We start from the raw sequence: 20,150 nt of genomic DNA, 5'->3' as shown, positions 1-20,150 counted from the left end.
ATTGGGTTGACAGAAGGTAGGCTCATCTGTGCTGGATCTTTTGACTTTAGAAAAGCTGAATGTCTGCAATCTTAAGTAAAATCTATTTCTAAATGCTAATGATTACTAATTATCTAAGTGAAAACTATGGTTGCACAAAATGAAATGTTACCCCATCTTGACTGTATCTGGCTCACAGGATTATTCCTGTTCTGCACTGTGCTGTTTTCAAGGACCACTCCAAATAGCGTTAGCTGTAAAACCATCAGATTGCCAGCTCAAGACTGGAATACAGCAGGCAACTATCAGCCCAGATATGCCTGTTACTTATGATCAGCGTTTACTCTTAGTAGATGTTCAATGCTTTGAATATCATTCTTGTCTGGATGCTTCTGTATAAAATAACTGCCTCAATGCTGAGGAAAGTTTATTTAATTATCTTCATTTTGCAGATGAGTAAATTAATATTCAGGTTGGTTATAAAGGTCACAGTTGCACGTAGCCAACCTGGGATATAAGATTTAGCTCTAACCTAATATTCTCTTCATCCTGTAAAGCTTCCTCTATCTTTTAGGTGATTTTAATTATCTCTTAAAGAAAGGCAATGCCAAAGAATGTTCAAACTACCACACAATTACACTCATCTCACACGCTAGCAAAGTAATGCTCAAAATTCTCCAAGCCAGGCTTCAACAGTACATGAACTGTGAACTTCCAGATGTTCAAGCTGGATTTAGAAAAGGCAGAGGAACCAGAGATCAAATTGCCAGCATCTGCTGGATCATCAAAAAAGCAAGAGAGTTCCAGACAAAGATCTATTTCTGCTTTATTGACTATGCCAAAGCATTGGACTGTGTCAAATTCCACCACAAACTCTGGAAAATTCTTAAAGAGATGAGAATATCAGACCACCTGACCTGCCTCCTGAGGAAGCTGTATGCAGGTCAAGAAGCACGAGCTAGAACTGGACATGGAGCAACAGACTGGTTCCAAATTGGGAGAGGAGTATGCCAGGCTATATATTGTCACCCTGCTTATTTAACTTATGTGCAGAGTACATCATGAGAAATGCTGGGTTGGATAAAGCACAAGCTGGAATCAAGATTGCTAGCAGAAATATCAATAACCTCATATATCCAGATGACACCACCCTTATGGCAGAAAGCAAAGAACTAAAGAGCCTCCCGATGAAAGTGAAAGAGGAGAGTGAAAAAGTTGGCTTAAAGCTCAACATTCAGAAAACTAAGATCATGGCATCTGGTCCCATCACTTCATGGCAAATAGGTGGGGAAACAAAGGAAACAGTGACAGACTTTATTTCTTTTGGGCTCCAAAATCACTGCAGATGGGGACTGCAGCCATGAAGTTAAAAAACGCTTGCTCTTTGGAAGAAAAGTTATGACCAACCTAGAGAAAATATTACAAAGCCGAGACATAACTTTTCCAACAAAGGTCCATCTAGTCAAAGCTCTGGCTTTTCCAGTAGTCATGTATGGGTGTGAGAGTTGGACCATAAAGAAAGCCGAGTGCTGAAGAATTGATGCTTTTGAACTGTGGTGTTGGAGAAGACTCTTGAGAGCCCCCTGGACTGCAAGGAGATCCAACCAGTCCATCCCAAGGAAATCAGTCCTGAATATTCACTGGAAGGACTGATGCTGAAGCTGAAACTCCAAAACTCTGGCCACGTGATACAAAGAACTGACTCATTGGAAAAGACCCTGATGTTGGCTGGGAAAGACTGAAAGCAGGAGGAGAAGTGGATGGCAGAGGATGAGACAGTTGGATGGCAGCACTGACTCAATGGACATGAGTTTGAGTAAGCTCTGGGAGTTGGTGATGGACAGGGAAGCCTGGTGTGCTGCAGTCCACAGGGTTGAAAATAGTTGGACACAACTGAATGACTGAACTGAAGTGAATTATCTGTTATTTAATTTAAAGAAGGAGTTTTCTTCCATTTTCTCTACCTGGTTAGGGAATGTAGGGGCCTGGAATCATCTTTCAGGAGAAAAGATGTCTTTGCCACACCTCATCATCCTCTTAACCAGATCTTCTAGCAATGGAGAAAAAACTGACAGTGTGAAGAAGGAGGAAGAAAACAAGGACCTGCTCCTTCATAGTTCAGAGGCTTCGACACTAAGGTGAGACACTCCCACATTCTACAGGTGACTGCAAGGACAAACATACAGGGAGGTGACTGGCTGCTGGAATTGGGTGATGCCCAGCAGATGCCAACCAGTTGTCTCATGGTCTAAGCCAGACCCAGAAGCCTTTATATACAGTCTTGTCTCCAGATTCCTCAGCCTGAATGACTGCTTGCCTGTGAGGAGGGTGAGTCTAGGGGTTGGGTCTTGGGATTGGGGTCTGGACGATGTCCATGGGGTTCCCAGATTCACAAGGATGAGGCACAGTGAGGACAGACCCTGGGACCAGAAAAAGAGAGGTACTCCTTCAGAGGAGAACAGTCTGGAGGGCTTTTAGAGGATGGAGGAAGAAGGTGAAAAGCTGGGACACTGAAGTCAGTGTATTTGCCTTGGATTACCATGGACTTATCTGTAGGTACCATTTTCTTGCATCAGGACCTCTTTCTCTGGAAAAGATGCATTACTAATTTACATCTTGTGAGCAGACATGTGTGTAAGAGGGTTACTTTCCTCAAGGACATGTATACTTAGACAGGCTGTACAAATAGACAGTAGAAGGCTTTGCTCTTCATTATAAGTATTTCAGTATCTCAGGAGCTCATGGAGATGTGTTTGAGATGTGGACTAACTGTCAAAACAGTCTCCGTGCTGTGCTGGTCACTGGACTGATGCCTGTGAACGGGCAGATTTGAGGAGGACAGAGGAGTGGGGATGGCCGTCAGTTTCTCCCTGTCTAAGTATGCTGTTGGGAGCATGCCTGCACCCCTACATCGTGTTTGTAACACTCTGCTATTTAGAGCTTTATGTGTGCCTGAATGTTAGTCTTGTGATTTAGGAAACTTGCACTTTCTGGGTCATCCCATTCTAGGTAACTGTGCCTTGCCTCTCAGAGGGGCTGGGGAGAAAACATTTCTGAAATTAGCAGACTGTCCCAGTTGAGGTGACTGACATCAGGAATCTGCCTAGGTAAGTTTCCAAGATGGTCCTGAGCCTTTCCAAGGTTGGTGTATTTGGTATGTGCGTGTTTTGCATATGTCCATGAGGGCTTGTTTAAGTAAATTCACTTAAAAAGATTGAATAGAAAGAAACAAACATTTTATGCTGGGTTTGAGCTGTCCGGTAAGTGACTGGATCCTTGAATCTACAGTGGATACTTTCTTTGAGCGCAGATGGTGCCTAAGTGCATGTGTGCATAGTCACACAGTTGTGCCTCACTTTTTGCAACCCTATAGACTGTAGCCTGCCAGGCTTCTTTGTCCATGGGATTTTTCAGGCAAAAAGAATACTGGAGTGGGTTGCCATTTCCTCTTCCAGGGGCTCTTCCTGACACAGGGATCAAAACTTGTGTCCCCTGCACTGCAGGCAGTTTCTTTACCACTGAGCCACCTGGGAAGTCCTGAGGGCTTGCTCCCATATGTACCCTTTTGCATGTTTGCACATATGTGCAAGTTGCCAGTGTATGAGTGCTTGAGGACATCCAAGCTCCTGTGGGTGTGGAGTTCCCATTTCGGGCTACAGCCTTGGGAGGAAGATTTCTCTCTACTTCATATAAAGCTCCCTCCCACCTCTTCAGTTCAGTTCAGTTCAGTTGCTCAGTCATGTCCGACTCTTCGCGACCACATGAATCGCAGCACACCAGGCCTCCCTGTCCCACCTCTTAGGACTTGATGAAGTGAGGGAATTCTCTTGTCATCAGTGCCCTCTCGTGCTGGACACTGGAATGCCCATTTGCAGTCCTTTGAAGCTCCCTCAGATCAGGTCTTTTGGAAGATTCAAGGCAGATTTTGTGGGCAATGGTGACTAATCTTGGGTTGAGCGCACTCTGTAAGGACTCTTGGGCACAAGTTGAAGGTATGGGAGGAAAGGCCAGGAAAGAAGCAGGGTGTCTGCCCCTTGGTCCTGGACACCACTCCCCAGCAACTCTCACCTTCCTGATCTTGGTCTTTCTACCCCCAGGTCTGCTTACCTGTCTGCATCAGAACCATGTGTGACCAGCAGCAGATTCAGTGTTACCAGCCACACCCCCAGTATTGCGTGGCATGTTCCCCCTTCTGCATCTCCCAATCCCCTTGTGCCAACAGCCAGGTGGTGGTCCAAGCCCCCTGTGAGATGCAAATTGTGGAGTGTCCTGCACCATGCCCAGTTCAAATTCCCCAGGTAAAATGCCAGGCTCCATGTCAGTCTAAAACTACAGAGGTGAAGGGCCAAGTTCCATGCCAGTCTAAGACCACCCACGTGAAGGGCCAAGCTCCATGCCAATCTAAGACCACCCAGGTGAAGGGCCAAGCTCCATGCCAGTCTAAGACCACCCAGGTGAAGGGCCAAGCTCCATGCCAGTCTAAGACCACACAGGTGAAAGGTCAGGCTCCAAGCCAGCCTCAGATTACATGTGTTCAATGCCAGGCTCCATGCCAGTCTGAGGTTTCCTGTGTGCAGTGTGAAGGCCCATGCCCTGTGCAGACCTGCTATGTAGAATGTGCTCCAGTTTGTTATACAGAAACTTGTTATGTGGAATGCCCAGGCCAGAGCTATGTACCCTGCCTGGCACCTCAGCCTGTCCAGACTTATGTAACAGGTCCCCTGGTGTGCCAGCCTCAGGGAAGATTCTCCACCCAGTGCCAGTATCAGGGCTCCTACAGCAGCTGCGCCCCCCAGCGCCAGTCCCAGGCTTCATTTAGCACCTATGAGCCTCAGTGCCACTATGGGAGCTTTCCTGCACAAAGTCGCTCTCGGAGCACCAGCAGGTGCCTCCCTCCTCGCCAGCTGCAGCCTTCTTACCGCAGCTGCTCCCCACCACGACGTTCCGAGCCCTACTACAGCAGCAGCTGCCTGCTGTCAAGATGTTCTCCGGGCTCCTATAACTATTGTACCCCACCCCGCCGCTCTGAGCCCATCTATAACAGTGACTGTTCTCGGCGTCCCACTTTGGGCTGCTCTCAGAGATGTGGACCCAAGTGCCGAATAGAGATTTCCTCCCCTCGCTGCCCCAGGCAGGTTCCCCCCCAGAAGTGTTCTGTTCAGATTCCTCCCATCAGACGCTCCTCTGAGAGTTGTGCCCCACGACCCTCCTGGGGTACCTCCTGCCCGGATCTGAGACCACGTGCAGAGCCGTGTCCACTCCCAAGCTTCCATCCTCCGCGGCGTTTGGACCAATGTCCAGAGCCATCACTGCAGCGAAGCCCACCTCCTGCTCCATGCCCACGTCCACTTCCGGCTCCACGCCCACGTCCACTTCCGGCTCCACGTACGTGTTCGCGTCCAGAGCGGTGCGTAAGTCCAGAGCTCCGCCCCTGCTCTCCACCACGGCGACTTTCGGAACCCTGTTTGTATCCAGAACCACGTCCCGTGCCATATCCAGCCCCGCGCCATCCTCGGCCAGTGCAGTGTGATCTTCCAGCACCGCGTCCATGTCCGCAGCCCTGTGAGCGCCAAGAATCTTTTCCACTTCCGGAACCAATTCCGCTTCCATCGCCCTGCCCAAGCCCAGAGCCCTGTGTGGAGCCCCGACGTTGCCCCAGTCCCTGGTCAGGTCCAAATCCAAATCTATGCACAGGAGACCTAGGCTGTCATGAGTCCAGTCCATACCATCTGGACACTGAGGCCCCTATCTGTGGCCCAGCCGGTTATAACTGGCAGCAAGACAGTGAGCCTAGATTTAGACCTTGCAATGTAGGCCTTCAAGAGCCACAGGGTCTTCGTGGTTGTGGAGACCGAGGAGACATCAGTGTTGGAGTGAAAGGTGGAACCCGTGGTGGAGCAAAGGGTGCCTACTTTTAAAGAAAGCATGGCTGAGATGGCCTTACCTCTTGTCCTGAAAATGTTGATCCTCCATTGCCAGCAGCCGCAATTTCCAACGTTTTCTGGTTTGTATCTCTTCCAAGACTTTCAGAGTCTCCCTGCTGCAGAAAAGATGTCCAAACTCCTCTGCATGCCATCTCAGGATCCACACCTGGGTCTCAGACACCTCTTTAGCCTCACATCTGACTCCTCCCCAAACACATCCTCCTTTCTAGCCAGACCAGTCTTGCCACCATGCCACATCTTGGGTGTTTCCCAAGACTTCCCTTTGGGGTGCCTGCCCCCAAGCCTCTGCTCACTCTTTCCCTACTACCTGGACCACTTCTCTGCTACTCCCAGTATCTAAAAATCCAACCTGTATTTAAAGACCTATTCCTTGGAGCTTTTTGTATTTGTTCCTCTCTGCAGGAGCTTGGACTGATTTCCTAGAACTCGTTGCATCATCCACACCATCCATTTGGCAACTGCCTTGCAACATCTCTTGAATTGTTATTTCACTTTTCAGGTGTGTCTGTCTTACCTGCCCAGCTAGGTTGTAAACTCCCGTTGGAGTGGAGTCAGAGTATCCCCAAAGTCCTGTGCTTCTCCTGGGGCAGGCAGCTCCTCAGCAAGGATTCTCAACTTGCAGCTTGATCTATGATCTGTCCTGATGCACAGCCACAGGACTGGAGACAAGAAGAAACCATGTAACAATAAAGATGATGATACCCTCACAGCCTAAGTGTGATGCCTGTGGTCTTACTCCTTCCTGACTCTCTGATATGTTTTTTTCTTCTTCTTGGGTTTATTTTACTCATGGTCTGAGCTTTGTTTAGCCTAGACTGAGTGGGCTGCCTTGTCAGTTTTCTGTCTACCATCAGTATCCCTGGCCCCTGCTGGGAATGGGTGGATGAAGGGGATGAGGAATAAGGGAACAAGGAGGATAACTCTTGCTCCTCTATTCAGAGGTAAAGTTCTCAGGTGAGGGTTGGGTAGGTCACTCAACTCTGGGGCCTTAGTCATAGCCATGTGACCTCTGTGGAGTCATGGAGGGGAGGAGGGAGTCTGGGATAGGCTCTCTGGGGTCCTTTGCACAGGACACACTCTTGTTTGGTTCAGAATAAATGATTAGCTTTTTTTTTTTTTTTTTGATACAATAGAAAAGGACACATCTGAGGTGGAGTTTGCATTCCTTGATTGCTCCCAAATCCCATCAGGCATGGGTGGTTTCGGGTATATAAAGGTAAGGCTTAGCGAGGCAGGAAAGGGGGAGATGCCTCTGCCTCCCTGCAGATGAGATGGATACCACAGAGGATGCTGGGAAATGATGCTGGGATGGGCTTCCCTAGAGAAGAGAGTGCCCTGAGGCCACCTTGGTCTTAGAAGATGAAAAAGTCTCCTCTTAGGAGGACAGCACGGGTGACTTTGGCTTAGGCAATAGTGTCCTCCTCCACACAGGCCACAACACCAAAAGATCCCATGGCTCTAGATAAACAGTCCAGAACCACAGATCCAGGGCCTGGCTCTTCAGATGTCTTCCCCTCACCCAAGGGATCCAGTCCCTCAGTGTCAATGATGAAGACCCAAGAGACCACATAGTAAAACCCTGTGTTGTACAAAAGAAAACCAAGGCTCTTATGTGAAACCCACTCATTTATTTTTTAATTGACAAATATTCACTGCTTATCTGCTAGGAAGGTACTCATAAAAGGGAGAGACATAATGCTTATTTGCTGTCACAGCTTAGCACACTGATTCTCAGGGTGGTACCCAGAGCAGCAGCATCTGCCTCACCTAAGACCTTGTTAGAAATGCATATGTATCACTCCAGACCTATTAAAGCAGAGAATCTGGGAGTGAGGCCAAGGAAACTGTTTTAACCAAGCCTGTAGGTATTTATTTTACTTTCTTTCCCAGATATTTCTGATACCCAATAATGTTTGGTCATTATTGATTTAGTGAAATGCCTCATGCAGGTAGAAAATGAATATATATATGAATGTGCATGTGTATGTTAGATCTTGCCCCTGTTGTCACAAACACACTACTGACAGGAACCCCTTTGTCTGGGGGGAGGTGGGGAGTAGCCCCCACCCCACCCCCCAACCCAGCTACAGAAGAAACTCAGACAGGCTGAGAGGGAAGGGCTTTCACTTCTAAGAAACTGCTCCCTCTGCAGGTGCAGGAGAAGGTCATGATGCAGGCTCTTGATTACAGTGTCCCACTACCTGTCCTATCCTCAGGGGACAGACTCTGGTCCCCAGGATAACTAGGCCTGGATATGCAAAGGGACTGGAAGATGGTAGAATATAGGAATGCCTGGGTGAGTCAGTCTGGGGTTGAGCCAGGGAACCCCTGACAGCCTGGTGCCCCCTGGCAGACCGAGGCTGTGATGCCATCTCCCAGTAGCCAGAGGGGCTCCAGGTCCAGCACTCCTCTCTCCCAGCACTAGTCTGAACTGGCCTCAATGGTCCTCCACTTCCTCTGACAGAATGCCCTGCCTTGAGCACCCAGGCAGGCCCATAGTGAAGAGTCACAGCCCATCTATAGCACTCAGAGAAAAGGGGTACCCAGGAGAGTGTGTGTTACATGTCCTTTTGGGGGCTTTACATGTTTCTCAGTATGTCCGTTTGGTTGTTGTTTCTGTCTGTGTGCTTTAGAATCTCAAGGCTTTTAAAATGCATTTGGCAGCGGGGACTAGGAACTCAGAAGCAAGGTTCGGGATACCCTGCAGTCCTTCAGCACTGGCTTTGGATGGTCATCTACTCACTCCCCTGCATCTCTTTGCTGATGACCTGCCTCTCAGATCTCTCTCTCTTTTCCTTCTACATCAACCATTTGAACAAAAAGTGTCTCCTGGACCAGGGCTGAACATTCCAGAGGAAAAAAAAATCATTCTAAAATTCTTTAAAGGTGTTCAAAGACCTGTGAAAGACTCCACTTGAATTCCACACTAACCTGAGGCAACCCACTTGTTGCACAGTATCATTTCCATTTAACAATTTCATGGACTATTGCTAGAAATGCCACTGCACTAGCCAAGTCACAAGCAATGTGAGGCAGGGGTCAGCCAAACCTCTGTGCCTAGCATCCAGTCATGCTGCATCCAGTCATGCTGCATCAGAACGAGGGCCCAGTATCCAGAGATGAGGGCTAAGTACTCCAAGGGAATGTAAGAAATTGGGTCTAAGGCTCAGGTCTCGTTCCTTGGAATCCTGCTTCTATCTCTCTGCAGTTCTCCTTTCTTTCCTTTCTTCTAAGCCTCCCTTTTTATTGCAAAATTCAGACTGAAATTGAAAAAAGTAGGGAAAACCACTAGACCATTCATGTATGACCTAAATCAAATCCCTTACAATTATACAGTGGAAGTGGCAGACAGATTCAAGGGATTAGATATGATAGACAGAGTCCCTGAAGAGTTATGGACAGATGTTTGTGACATTGTAGAGGATGCTCAAGACCATCTCCAAGAAAAAGAAATGCAAAAAGGCAAAATGGTTGTCTGAGGAAGACTTACAAATAGCTAAGAAAAGAAGAGAAGCTAAAGGTCAAGGAGTCAAGGAAATATATACCCATTTGAATGTAGAGTTCCAAAGAACAGCAAGGAGAGATGAGAAAGCCTTCCTCGGTGATCAATGCAAAGAAATAGAGGAAAACAATAGGATGGAAAATTTCTCTTCAAGAAAATAAAAGATACCAAGGGAATATTTCATGCAAAGATGGATACAATAAAGAACAGAAATGGTATGTACCTAAAAGAAGCAGAAGATATTAAGAAGAGGTGGCAAAAATACACAGAACTGTACAAAAAAGATCTTCATGACCCAGATCACCACGATGGTGTGATCACCCACCTAAAGCCAGACATCCTGGAATGCGAAGTCAAGTGGGCCTTAAGAAGCATCACAATGGACAAAACTAGTGGAGGTGATGGAATTCCAGCTGAGCTGTTTCAAATCCTAAAAGATGATGCTGTGAAAGTGCTGCTTTCAAGATGCCAGCAAATTTGGAAAACTCAGCAGTGGCCACAGGACTGGAAAAGGTTAGTTTTCATTCCAATCCCAAAGAAAGGCAATGCCAAAGAATGCTCAAACTACTGCACAATTGTACTCATCTCACATGCTAGTAAAGTAATGCTCAAAACTCTGCAAGCCAGGCTTCAACAGTACATGAACCATGAAATTACAGGTGTTCAAGCTGGATTTAGAAAAGGCAGAGGAACCAGAGATCAAATTGCCAACATCTGTTGGATCATGAAGAAAACAAGAGAGTTCCAGAAAAACATCTACTTCTGCCTTATTGACTACACCAAAGCCTTTGACTGTGTGAATCACAACAAACTGGAAAATTCTTAAAGAGATGGGAATATCAGGCCACCTGACCTGCCTTCTGAGAAATCTGTATGCAGGTCAAGAAGCCACAGTTAGAACTGGGCATGGAACAACAGACTGGTTCCAAATTGGGAAATGAGTACATCAAGGCTCTATACTGTCACCCTGCTTATTTAACTTATATGCAGAGTACATCATGTGAAATGTGGGGCTGGATGAAGGGCAAGCTGGAATCAAGATTGCTGGGGGAAATACCAAAAACCTCAGATATGCAGATGACACCACCCTTATGTCAGAAAATGAAGAAGAACTAAAGAGCCCCTTGATGAAAGAAAAGAGTAAAAAAGCTGTCTTAATACTCAACATTCAGAAAATTAAGATCATGGTATCTGGTCCCATCACTTCATGGCAAATAGATGGGGAAACAATGGAAACAGTGAGAGTCATTATTTTGGGGGCTCCAAAATCATTATAGGTGGTGATTGCAGCCATGAAATTAAAAGACTCTTGCTCCTTGGAAGAAAAGCTGTGACAAACCTAGAAAGCATATTAAAAAGCAGAGACATTACTTTGCCAACAAAGGTCTATCTAGTCAATGATATGATTTTTCCAGTAGTCATGTATGGATGTGAGAGTTGGACTATAAAGAAAGCTAAGCGCCAAAGAATTAATGCTTTTGAACTGTGGTGTTGATGAAGACTCTTGAGAGTCCCTTGGACTGCAAGGAGATCAAACCAGTCTATCTAAAAGGAAATCAGTCCTGAATATTCATCGGAAGGACTGAGGCTGAAGCTGAAACTCCAATACTTTGGCCACCTGATGGGAAGAACTGACTTTCTGGAAAAGACCCTGATTGAAGGCAGGAGGAGAAGGGGACAACAGAAGATGAAGTGATTGGATGGCATTACCGACTTGATGGACATGAGTTTGAGCAAGCTCCAGGAGCTGGTGATGGACAGGGAAGCCTGGGGTGCTGCAGTCCATGGATTCACAAATAGTCGGACATGACTGTGTTACTGAACCAAACTGAACTGAAGCCTCCCTCCTTGAGATTAGCATCCTCACTGTTGAATGAGGAAATCAGCCCCTTAGGGGCTGTCTTCACACCAGGTAAATTTCCATAATTCCTCTTTGTTACAGGCACAAGGCTAAGGTGCAGTAACCTGGGAACCCACTTAAAGACATGGAATCCAGGAACCAGCCCAGAACTACTTAATCTGAATTTCCAGCAATAAAATCTTGGACTGTAGATGAAAATTATTCTAATCAGCTGGGTGGGGAGACCATTGCTACAGTGAACACCCAGGGGTCTGAGCTTACTCTATACCTACACGGAACGTTAAAGCTTGTACATATCTGGGTACAACATGAGTAGAATGTGGACATGATGGCAATAAGGTCCTGACCATTAAGCTTTCTTTTTTTTTGTGTGTGGGAGGTTTTAGGTAATTATCCTCTGTATGGAGTCAGATTTATACTCAGTCTAGAAACACCTTAAGATAAAGTACTTCTTCCTTTCTCTCAGTTAAACCCCCAGCCCCACTGCCACTAAAAAGACTTAGAATGGAGCACTTGTAAGTGGCTGATGAGGGGGTAGGGTAGTGTCCAGTATATATAAGATATTTTTGCTGGGATAGGAGAAGCCAAGTTTGGGCATATCTCTCCTTTACCCAGGAATTTCCCAAATATTAAGAGGGAGAAATTCCACACTCCATAGTTTGTCCAACAGATTAGAATAGTCCAGGATGAATAAGCAAATAGAACTGTTATGTGTAAGGAAATAGCTTGGCTGTTCATAATGGTTTAGTTAGGTCTATGGCAGTAATCAGAAGGCAGGCAGTGCACAACGAGTAGATACCTCATTGACAAATGGAAGAACGGACAGGTGGTGAGAAAGATTTGGTCCTTGGCCACAGCATACTCCTGATTTCTGACATGGTTGGACATCCCAGACAATCCACATGCCTACAGCCTGAGACTAGGAAGGAAGAGAGGGTGATGGTGATGCATAATGTCTCATGTTTTTCCCCATCACCAGGGACAATCAAAATCATTCCTCCAAAGTAAGAAGCTCCCTGACCTGGAAGGTTAAAGTAGAAGTACCTAGAAGCCTAGAAATAACTCAGGATGTGCCAAACCTGCCCACCACATTCCTCACTACATCTTATCATGGGAGCCCTGAGCTGGGATAACACCTTCCCTCTGTTCTCTAGTACCAAACAGCTATCAGGGAAAAAACCACATATCAACTTGTATCAACACATCCATTCATTTGGCAAATCTTTATGGAGCCTCAGTGCTCTGCCAGGAGCTGTGCTTATTCCAGGAGAGGCAATGGTGAGCCAGGCAGACCCTGTTTGTCTCGCCAAGAGGTTAGAAACAATAGAGATCATAAGAGTTTCAGTGTGGGGGCACAGGGTACTGAGGAAGCCCACTGGAGGGGAACTTGCAGGGGTTAAGTGCCTGGAGGAGGCAGCTATGATCAGCAATGTGAAGGGCAAGTGGGAGTCATCTAATGAATGGAGGGAAGAGGACCTGTGTTCCAGACAGAGATGATAATAGGCGTGCTGTCAGAGCAGATGGCATAATGACAGAAGCCCTTGGAGGGGTATTTCTTCCTTACTGACCATCTCTCCTGGTTCCTAACACTTTTATGGTCCCCAGATTCCACTCTTATCCTGCTCTAATGAACTTCTTATCAGCCTTTTAGAGAAACACTTGAGAAGAAATTGACTGAAATTCCAGGTGTGGAATTCAAGGGATGAGGAAATTGAAGAGTAGGCAGTGATTCAACACAGGTTAGAATAATGGACTTCATCTGAAAAGATAAAATATAGTTAAGATAAATGTGAAGTTGTGAATTTAATTTAAATGTTAGCCACACTTAAGACAGAAGATGACTTGGTATTTGTAAATCTGCACATATGGAGAAAGCATGGTTGATTACAACTTAATACAGGCCAAGAGTGAGATTATCTGTGGCAAATGGTGATGAACTCTTATTCTTTTAGTTAGGCATGAGTGTGCTGCTCTGCTTGGCACACACAGTGCACACCTGGGTACCTAGTTTGTTCAGCTCAGATAAAATAGGAGTGAGGTTAGAAGATGATGACCTACTGTGTGCCAGCCACCACTTGAAGAGGAAACCTACATTCTTACTCATATCCACCCCTTAAAAAGATGCTATGATTTGCTCCAATTTATAGACAGTCTCCCTCTCTATCTCTCTCTCTCACACACACAAAATCTAGCAAGGTTAACTAATTTATCTGGTCACACATCTAAGGCCTGATAATGCTTACTCCCGAACCCAAGAGACGTGGGTTTAATCCCTGGGTTGGGAAGATCCTTTGGAGTAGGAAATGGCAACCCACTCCAGGTTTCTTGCCTGAGAAATTCCATGGATGGTGGAACCTGGTAGGCATGCTACAATCCCTGGGGTCACAAAGAGTTGGACACAACTGAGGACTGACACACACGCGCGCGCGCGCGCGCGCGCACACACACACACACACACACACACACACACACATCCTCTATCTGTGCAGAGCCCAGCCTCCTTCCTTGATTGTCCTGCTATTTTTATCTGGGAGTATTGGTTCACTAGAAACTAACTCCAACTCCCCAGGGGCCCATCTGTCTCCTGCCTCAAGCTGGGTCAAGTAGAGGGGCTTGGAAGAAAAGCAATTGAAGAAGTAAAGGGACATGGAATGGCAGACAGAAGAGGGATAAAGTGATGGTGCTGGAAAATGGCTGAGGCAAAACACTGAATCTAGGAAGAGTAGAAGTTTTGAGATCAGAAAGTTCAAGTACCAGGGTGGATGTTGGGTTTAAGGATACTGAGATGAGCAGCTATCACAAATGACCATCAGCTTATTGATGCTGTGCAGCCAGTTTACCACTGGTGTGTCTCCTTGAACCAGCCAGAGGGACAGGTGGTACCAGGGAGAAGAGGCTCTCCATCAGTCAGAGATATCTTTTCAGCTTGAATGGAGATTGAGCCCTTAGTCACTCGAAGGCCTCCTGACTTGACCTTGCCTGGATAAAAAGGCTGGGTTAAACAAACATTTCATTCATCATTTATTTCCACAGCATCTCATTTGCATTCTTCAGAGGTTTGTTTTATTCAGTCAGAAATCTAGGAGCTTTTTTCAATGAGTATAGTCTTAATCCTCCAGTAGCAAACTATATCGACATTTGTTGTTGTTTAGTCGCTAAGTCGTGTCCAGCTCTTTGCAACCCCGTGGCCTGTAGTCCACCAGGCTCCTCTGTCCATGGAATTTCCCAGACAAGAATACCAGAGTGGGTTGCTAGGATACAAATACCACAGACTTATTGCTTATCTGAACCCCTTGGTACCAAACAAAATTTAGGACATTTTTTTAAAAGGAGGATAGTCAATAAGTATAATTTATTTTTGATAGTAATGCTGCGGGAATACTTCAGAGTTGGCCATGTACAACCCCAACACCATGGATTTTGTTGACCTAAAACAGACTGCCAGCTATTTCTCCAGCAAAGATGAGTTTATCTGGGATCCCTGGTGAATTGCAATGAGGTGTCTGCAACCATAGGGAGTCATGTACAAGTCCCTACATGGTGAGGAAAGGAGAACACTTTTATAAATGGGAAAAGGAAGTTGGGAGGGCTGTAGTTAACAAGAGTCCATGGTTTTTCATTGGCTGAGTCCTTGCCAGAAGAGTCTTTTTCTTCCTGTTGGGCTCTGTTATCCTTGCAGGGCAGGAGAGCTCCCCCTGGTGGTGCCAGCCTCTATTTAATTGAAGTATTCACATAATTTTTTACAAACTCAAACCAAGAAGTCCACCACATCTTGGGGAGGCAAGACGTAGAGTCCAGATCCTCCATACCCCATGGCTTCAGGGTTCCCTCAGAGAGGCCATTTGTATTTCTGCAACAGAACATAGGAACATTCACAGTAAGGTGAAGAGACCTCACTGTCAGCTCCGTTCAGTTTTTTGGCCACCAAATGACTATCATAAACAATCAGACAAGAAATTCAGTTTTCGAAGGTCTTTGGATTTGGAATTCATGAGAAAGGGATTATCAATCTGTGACAACATCTAGGGGATTATCAGAGGTGGCATTTTCTCAGCTCTTCCCCTACTGTTGTTCTCTGTCCCAAAGTCTCCTGCATGAATCCCCAGCATGAATATGGCTATCCTTTCCCTGCTAAAATGACAAACATACAAGTAACAATAATAAAATTGAACCAAGATTTTTGGTGGATTTTTGGTGATCATTGCATAAAACCTGGGGGACTGACCATGGCTGTAGTCTCCCCAAAATCTGGACCTAGTCTTCTTTTCTGCCTTATTCTGTGCCTCACTCTCCCTCCCTACTCCATCACACACGCCCTACATTCCAATCATGCTGGACCATTCTGCTCACAAAAGACCACCTGTATCCTCCTGCACCATACATGTTCTCACACTGCTCTTCTCCACGGAATGTCCTCCTGGTTCTACCCTAGGGATCAAGGCTTCACCACCATTTAAAGCTTATATTCATACCAGACCTCTTTGACAAATCTTTCTGGTTACCTTCTTCAGAATTTCTTTCTCTTTTACCTATTTTCCAAGACTAGTTTGTATCTTGCCCCTAGACACACTTTACTACTTACTGGATTTTTTTGTTTGTTTATAACATTTTGGGTTTATTAGTTAACAATTTTTATGAAATTTGGAAAATTTTTGACTGTTGTTTTAAAATATATTTCCTTCTCCATTCTATTTATCTTCTGGACTGTAACATGTATGTAGACAATTTGCTATTTTTCAACAGATTATCAATCATCTGTTCATTTTTCCCCAATATTCTTTCCTCTCTTCCATTCAGTTTGAATAATTTTTTTCAAATTCGGGTCCAGTAATCTGTTCTTCTGTGCTTTACAATCTGCTAAGACCATCCAGTGAGTTTTCTGACATTATATTTAATTTTGAATTTATTTTTTTCAGATAATCTGTTTCACATTTTTTAAATTTCCATTTGGCTATTTTTAACCTTGGGGAACATAGGAAATCTATATTGCGATAATGAAAAAATTTTAAAGAATATTGAATATGTCTGTTCTTAAGTATACCAGTCACACCACTTGAAGTCACACTTTAAGACCTCTTCTTTGGTCACTTTCTTTTTTCACTTATCTCATTTTTACGTTACTTCATTCCTTCAGATTTGCCCCAGGAAATTATGAATTCTTTTCAGGCTATAATTTAGGGAAATATGCCTCTCTTCAGTCCTCTTCTCCTATTTTAATTCTAGAGGTCTCTTCATAACGTCAGATTCACTGAGGTATATTGGAAAAAAAGGCATTTAGTTTTAATAAGATCCACCTATTTTTAAAAGATAGCTGTGGCTTAATAAAAGCCCACTGTCTATTAAAAATTCATGTCTGAATCTATTTTTCTTTATGCCTGTCTATCAGCCTGAACATCACTCAGTGCTGAATACCATCCATCTACTTCCTCTTTGCCATCTTAATTTGTAAATCCTTAAGAAGACATTTCTATCATAATCTCAATTTAAAATATTAGAAAACTAAGGTTATGATTGAATATTCCATTATGATAAGATTCTAGTAATCAGAATATTCTATTCTTATATGAAATATCACATGCTACATCAATAAACAGAGGATGTTACAGTCATCAGAGACTGCAGCCAGCAGAGCTGGTGAGCCCCAGGGAAAAGAATACCTGCTATCTAGCAGTCATCAGATGCAGTTACTCCCTATGGTGAGTCCTCGGGAAATTTGGAATGTGTAAACAGAGGATACTGGTCCCAGATAGCTGAGGCACATATCAAAGAAATGATTTCAGTGAGCCCAGACTCTTGCATCTTCCCAAACACAGAAAAGTGCTAAGTTCCTTAATTTAAGATATCTGGTTTTCTTTTACCGATAGTAATCTTTTGCACCTACTGTTTTGCCCTTTGTTGCAGAACTCCTATATATCCTGGTTTCTCCCTCAGCTCTTCTCAGTTTTCTCAGGGTTACTTGAGATGCTATTTCCAGGGCTTGAAGTCCTAAAAATTTTCACCAAAGAAAACATAACTCTAAACTCTTAGACGGTGAATATATATTTTAGATGACAGTCATACACACATACACCCCCCCTCCCACAATTTAGACATGTAGATTTTCACTCCAAGCTATCTAGATCCAAAGGTCCAGATGAAAAATTAATATCTAAGGTGGAAGGAAAAGCATCATGTGACCAGGTCCCTCAGTGTGAAGAGAAGGCTGTGAAGGGAGCCATCTTCCATGGAAAGGAAGGCAACAGAGGATTCCATGAATGCTGGGGTCTGTTTCTACCCACTATAGCCCTCATTTTAAGCAGGTGCTTTCCTAGCCAGGAACAGCTGCCCTGAGCCACGTGGAGGGAGGCAGGGAAGAACTGCCATTCATCACCTGTCACAGGAAACATGTGGGTGGCAAGAGGCGGTCCTCTCATGCCCAGATGCCCAGGCCCTGGCTCACACTTGAGGGCAGAGCCCAAGGCCAGGATAAAAGGGCCCTGGGGCCAGAGCACCTCCATACACTCCTCTCCTGAGGTGCTGACGACTCTCTGCGCATGTGCACTGGTGATTGTCCACTGGGAATGGGAGCAGGGCCTTCCACAGAGGATGCGCAGACCAGAGGAGATGGCAGGGCAGAAACTTGGGGGCTGGAGTTGTGGCTGGCAAGGACAAAAGCCCAGGAAATCTGAAGGAGGGAAGGATAAGATGAGTGAGAGACCAAGAGCTCCTGGGAAGATTCTTGTGGCTAGTGCTGGAGCTTTAGAGAAATCAAATGGTTTTCAGTTGCTGGGTGTGTTTTCCTGCTTTTAGGGAATAAAAATATTGACCTCTAGATTATGCTGGAGGAGGTGTATAATGGAAACATCATTTTGGAAACACATCCATTGTAGAAATAATGGACTGAGGATGTTGGTACTTAGTGGAGAGAATCAGAGACACTTGTGGGTCTGTTTGGATTCCAAAAAGAAGATCCATAGAGAGGCTGAGAAGCCTAGTGACAGGCCTAGGGAGCAGAATATAAGATAGTCTTTGGGTGGGGAGTCAGGGAACCTAGGGATGAAACTGTGATGTGTTTCTGAATAGCACTGGGCCAGTGAATGTGCCTCTGTTTCAGTTTCATATGAAATGAGCTGATTGGGACACATTGACTCCAAGGCCCTTTGCAGTTGCAATTTTCTATGTTCTGCAAAATGAAAACATATCAGAAATTCTTCAGGGAGAGGAAGATTTTGCTTTTTCCTTAATGAGGCTTTCAGCTCTAAAATGGTCCCTACATTGGACATTTTCAAGGATCTTGGTGATGTGGTAGAGAGAATGCTGACCTGGAGCCAATTTATTTCCTGGTCATTTTTTGACACTTAGGAAATATTAATGAGCACAAAAGAGATGATTTTCTTATGTCTGATCTGAAGGCTTTCAAGATAAAGGGTCTAGAAAGATGTCGAAAGTTCAGGAAGGGGCACAGAGGTCTCTGTGTGCTGGTCTGACCTGCTGTCTGTCTCTCCCTCAGCTCCTGAACCCGCCCACCAAGATGTCCTGCCAGCAGAACCAGCAGCAGTGCCAGCCCCCTCCCAAGTGTGCCCCCAAGTGCCCCACCCCTAAATGCCCCCCAAAGTGCCCCCCAGTCTCCTCCTGCTGTGGTGTCAGCTCCGGGGGCTGCTGCGGCTCCAGCTCCGGGGGCTGCTGCAGCTCTGGGTCTGGGGGCTGCTGCTTGAGCCACCACAGGCGCCGCAGGTCCCACCACTGCAGACCCCAGAGGTCTGACTGCTGCAGCCAGCCCTCGGGGGGCTCCGGGTGCTGTGGAGGGGGGAGTGGTCAGTCCTCTGGAGGCGGCTGCTGCTGAAGTGGACCCTGAGCCAAGAAGAGCTGAATTAGAGGCATGTAAAGGACAAGGCCATCTTCCTTCGGCCTGACTGTCTGCTGAGACGTATCAGTGAAGATTTCAAATTTTGTCCTAGAAGTTTCTTCTGACCTGGAATGCAGAAATCTGTGTTCTTTCCTAAAAATTCATCTGCCGATCCCTGATCCCATCTCTTCAAGTTGCCTTGGGAACCCCAGAGAATAATTCTTATGCCACTGGTAGTTCCCTACCTGAAATGAAACAATAAAACAAATCATCCGTTCACCACCTTGTCCTAGACTGCTTTCCTCCTATTTGTCGATGTACCGGGAAAGACAATCATGTCTGCCCTCTGCCCTTTCTCCACTTGTCATCTGGACCCTAGAACAGTATCAGTTGCTTTTAAGACTCATTGAGTCCTTAAGATTAAATTCCTTCAATTTCTGTCCTCATTAAAGCTGAAACTAGTCACTCTCTTAGAAGAGGTCAGGAAACAGAAATTAAGATGTTCGCTTTACCAGGGAGAACTTTCTGTAAGGAACTGCTGACTTATTGAAGAACTGAAAGTCACATAAAGGTTGATAAGTAGCAAGTTCAACTACCGCTGCCTCTAGGCAGAGGGAGAAATGCTGATGTGGGTCCTGATAGATGCTTCAAGGCCTGAAGCTCCTCACAAACAAGAAGACAAACTCTCCTGGATCTTCCCTTCTCTTTACCTTTTGATTTCTGGTGAGTCCAGAAGTCAATGTCCAGCAGTAGAGGTTGGACTTAATTTCTTCTCTGCCTCCCATGCATGGGAGCCCTCCTGCCCACACATAGGAAATTCTCCACAATTTCTGTTGAGTTTGAGGTCAGGATGTCCACATAGTCCAGGCAACACGTTAGGATCCAGGATGCTCTCTCTGACCACCCTCTTCCCCAGCTTAGACAGTCAAACCAGTGGGAGGAGAGCTTCACCATCTTTCACAGTCGTGGACTAGAGCAAGAAGGACAGGCTCTCCAGCAGACTTGTTGACCCTCATCTGTGCACTCTGAAAAACACCT

General features: G+C 45.6%; 1 protein-coding gene and 1 long non-coding RNA gene across 2 annotated transcripts; both read left to right on the top strand.

The window, feature by feature from the left end:
* The first annotated feature begins 2,776 nt into the window (after window positions 1–2,776).
* On the top strand, window positions 2,777–6,639 carry LOC120855841 (keratinocyte proline rich protein). The gene is made up of 2 exons (XM_040230610.1): window positions 2,777–3,086; window positions 4,077–6,639. The coding sequence occupies exon 2, from the start codon at window positions 4,104–4,106 to the stop codon at window positions 5,895–5,897; it is 1,794 nt and encodes a 597-aa protein (XP_040086544.1). The 5' UTR covers window positions 2,777–3,086; window positions 4,077–4,103; the 3' UTR covers window positions 5,898–6,639.
* An 11,107-nt stretch (window positions 6,640–17,746) lies between these two features.
* Window positions 17,747–19,391, top strand: LOC120855840. The gene is made up of 2 exons (XR_005719323.1): window positions 17,747–17,830; window positions 18,777–19,391. It is a non-coding gene; the product is annotated as an uncharacterized LOC120855840 (long non-coding RNA).
* Window positions 19,392–20,150: the final 759 nt, after the last annotated feature.

Source organism: Oryx dammah, unplaced genomic scaffold (assembly GCF_014754425.2).
Source record: "Oryx dammah isolate SB20612 unplaced genomic scaffold, SCBI_Odam_1.1 HiC_scaffold_28, whole genome shotgun sequence".
NCBI classification, from domain to species: domain Eukaryota; kingdom Metazoa; phylum Chordata; class Mammalia; order Artiodactyla; family Bovidae; genus Oryx; species Oryx dammah.
Note: the sequence above shows the minus strand (reverse complement) of the source record. Positions and strands in the feature narration are given on the sequence as shown.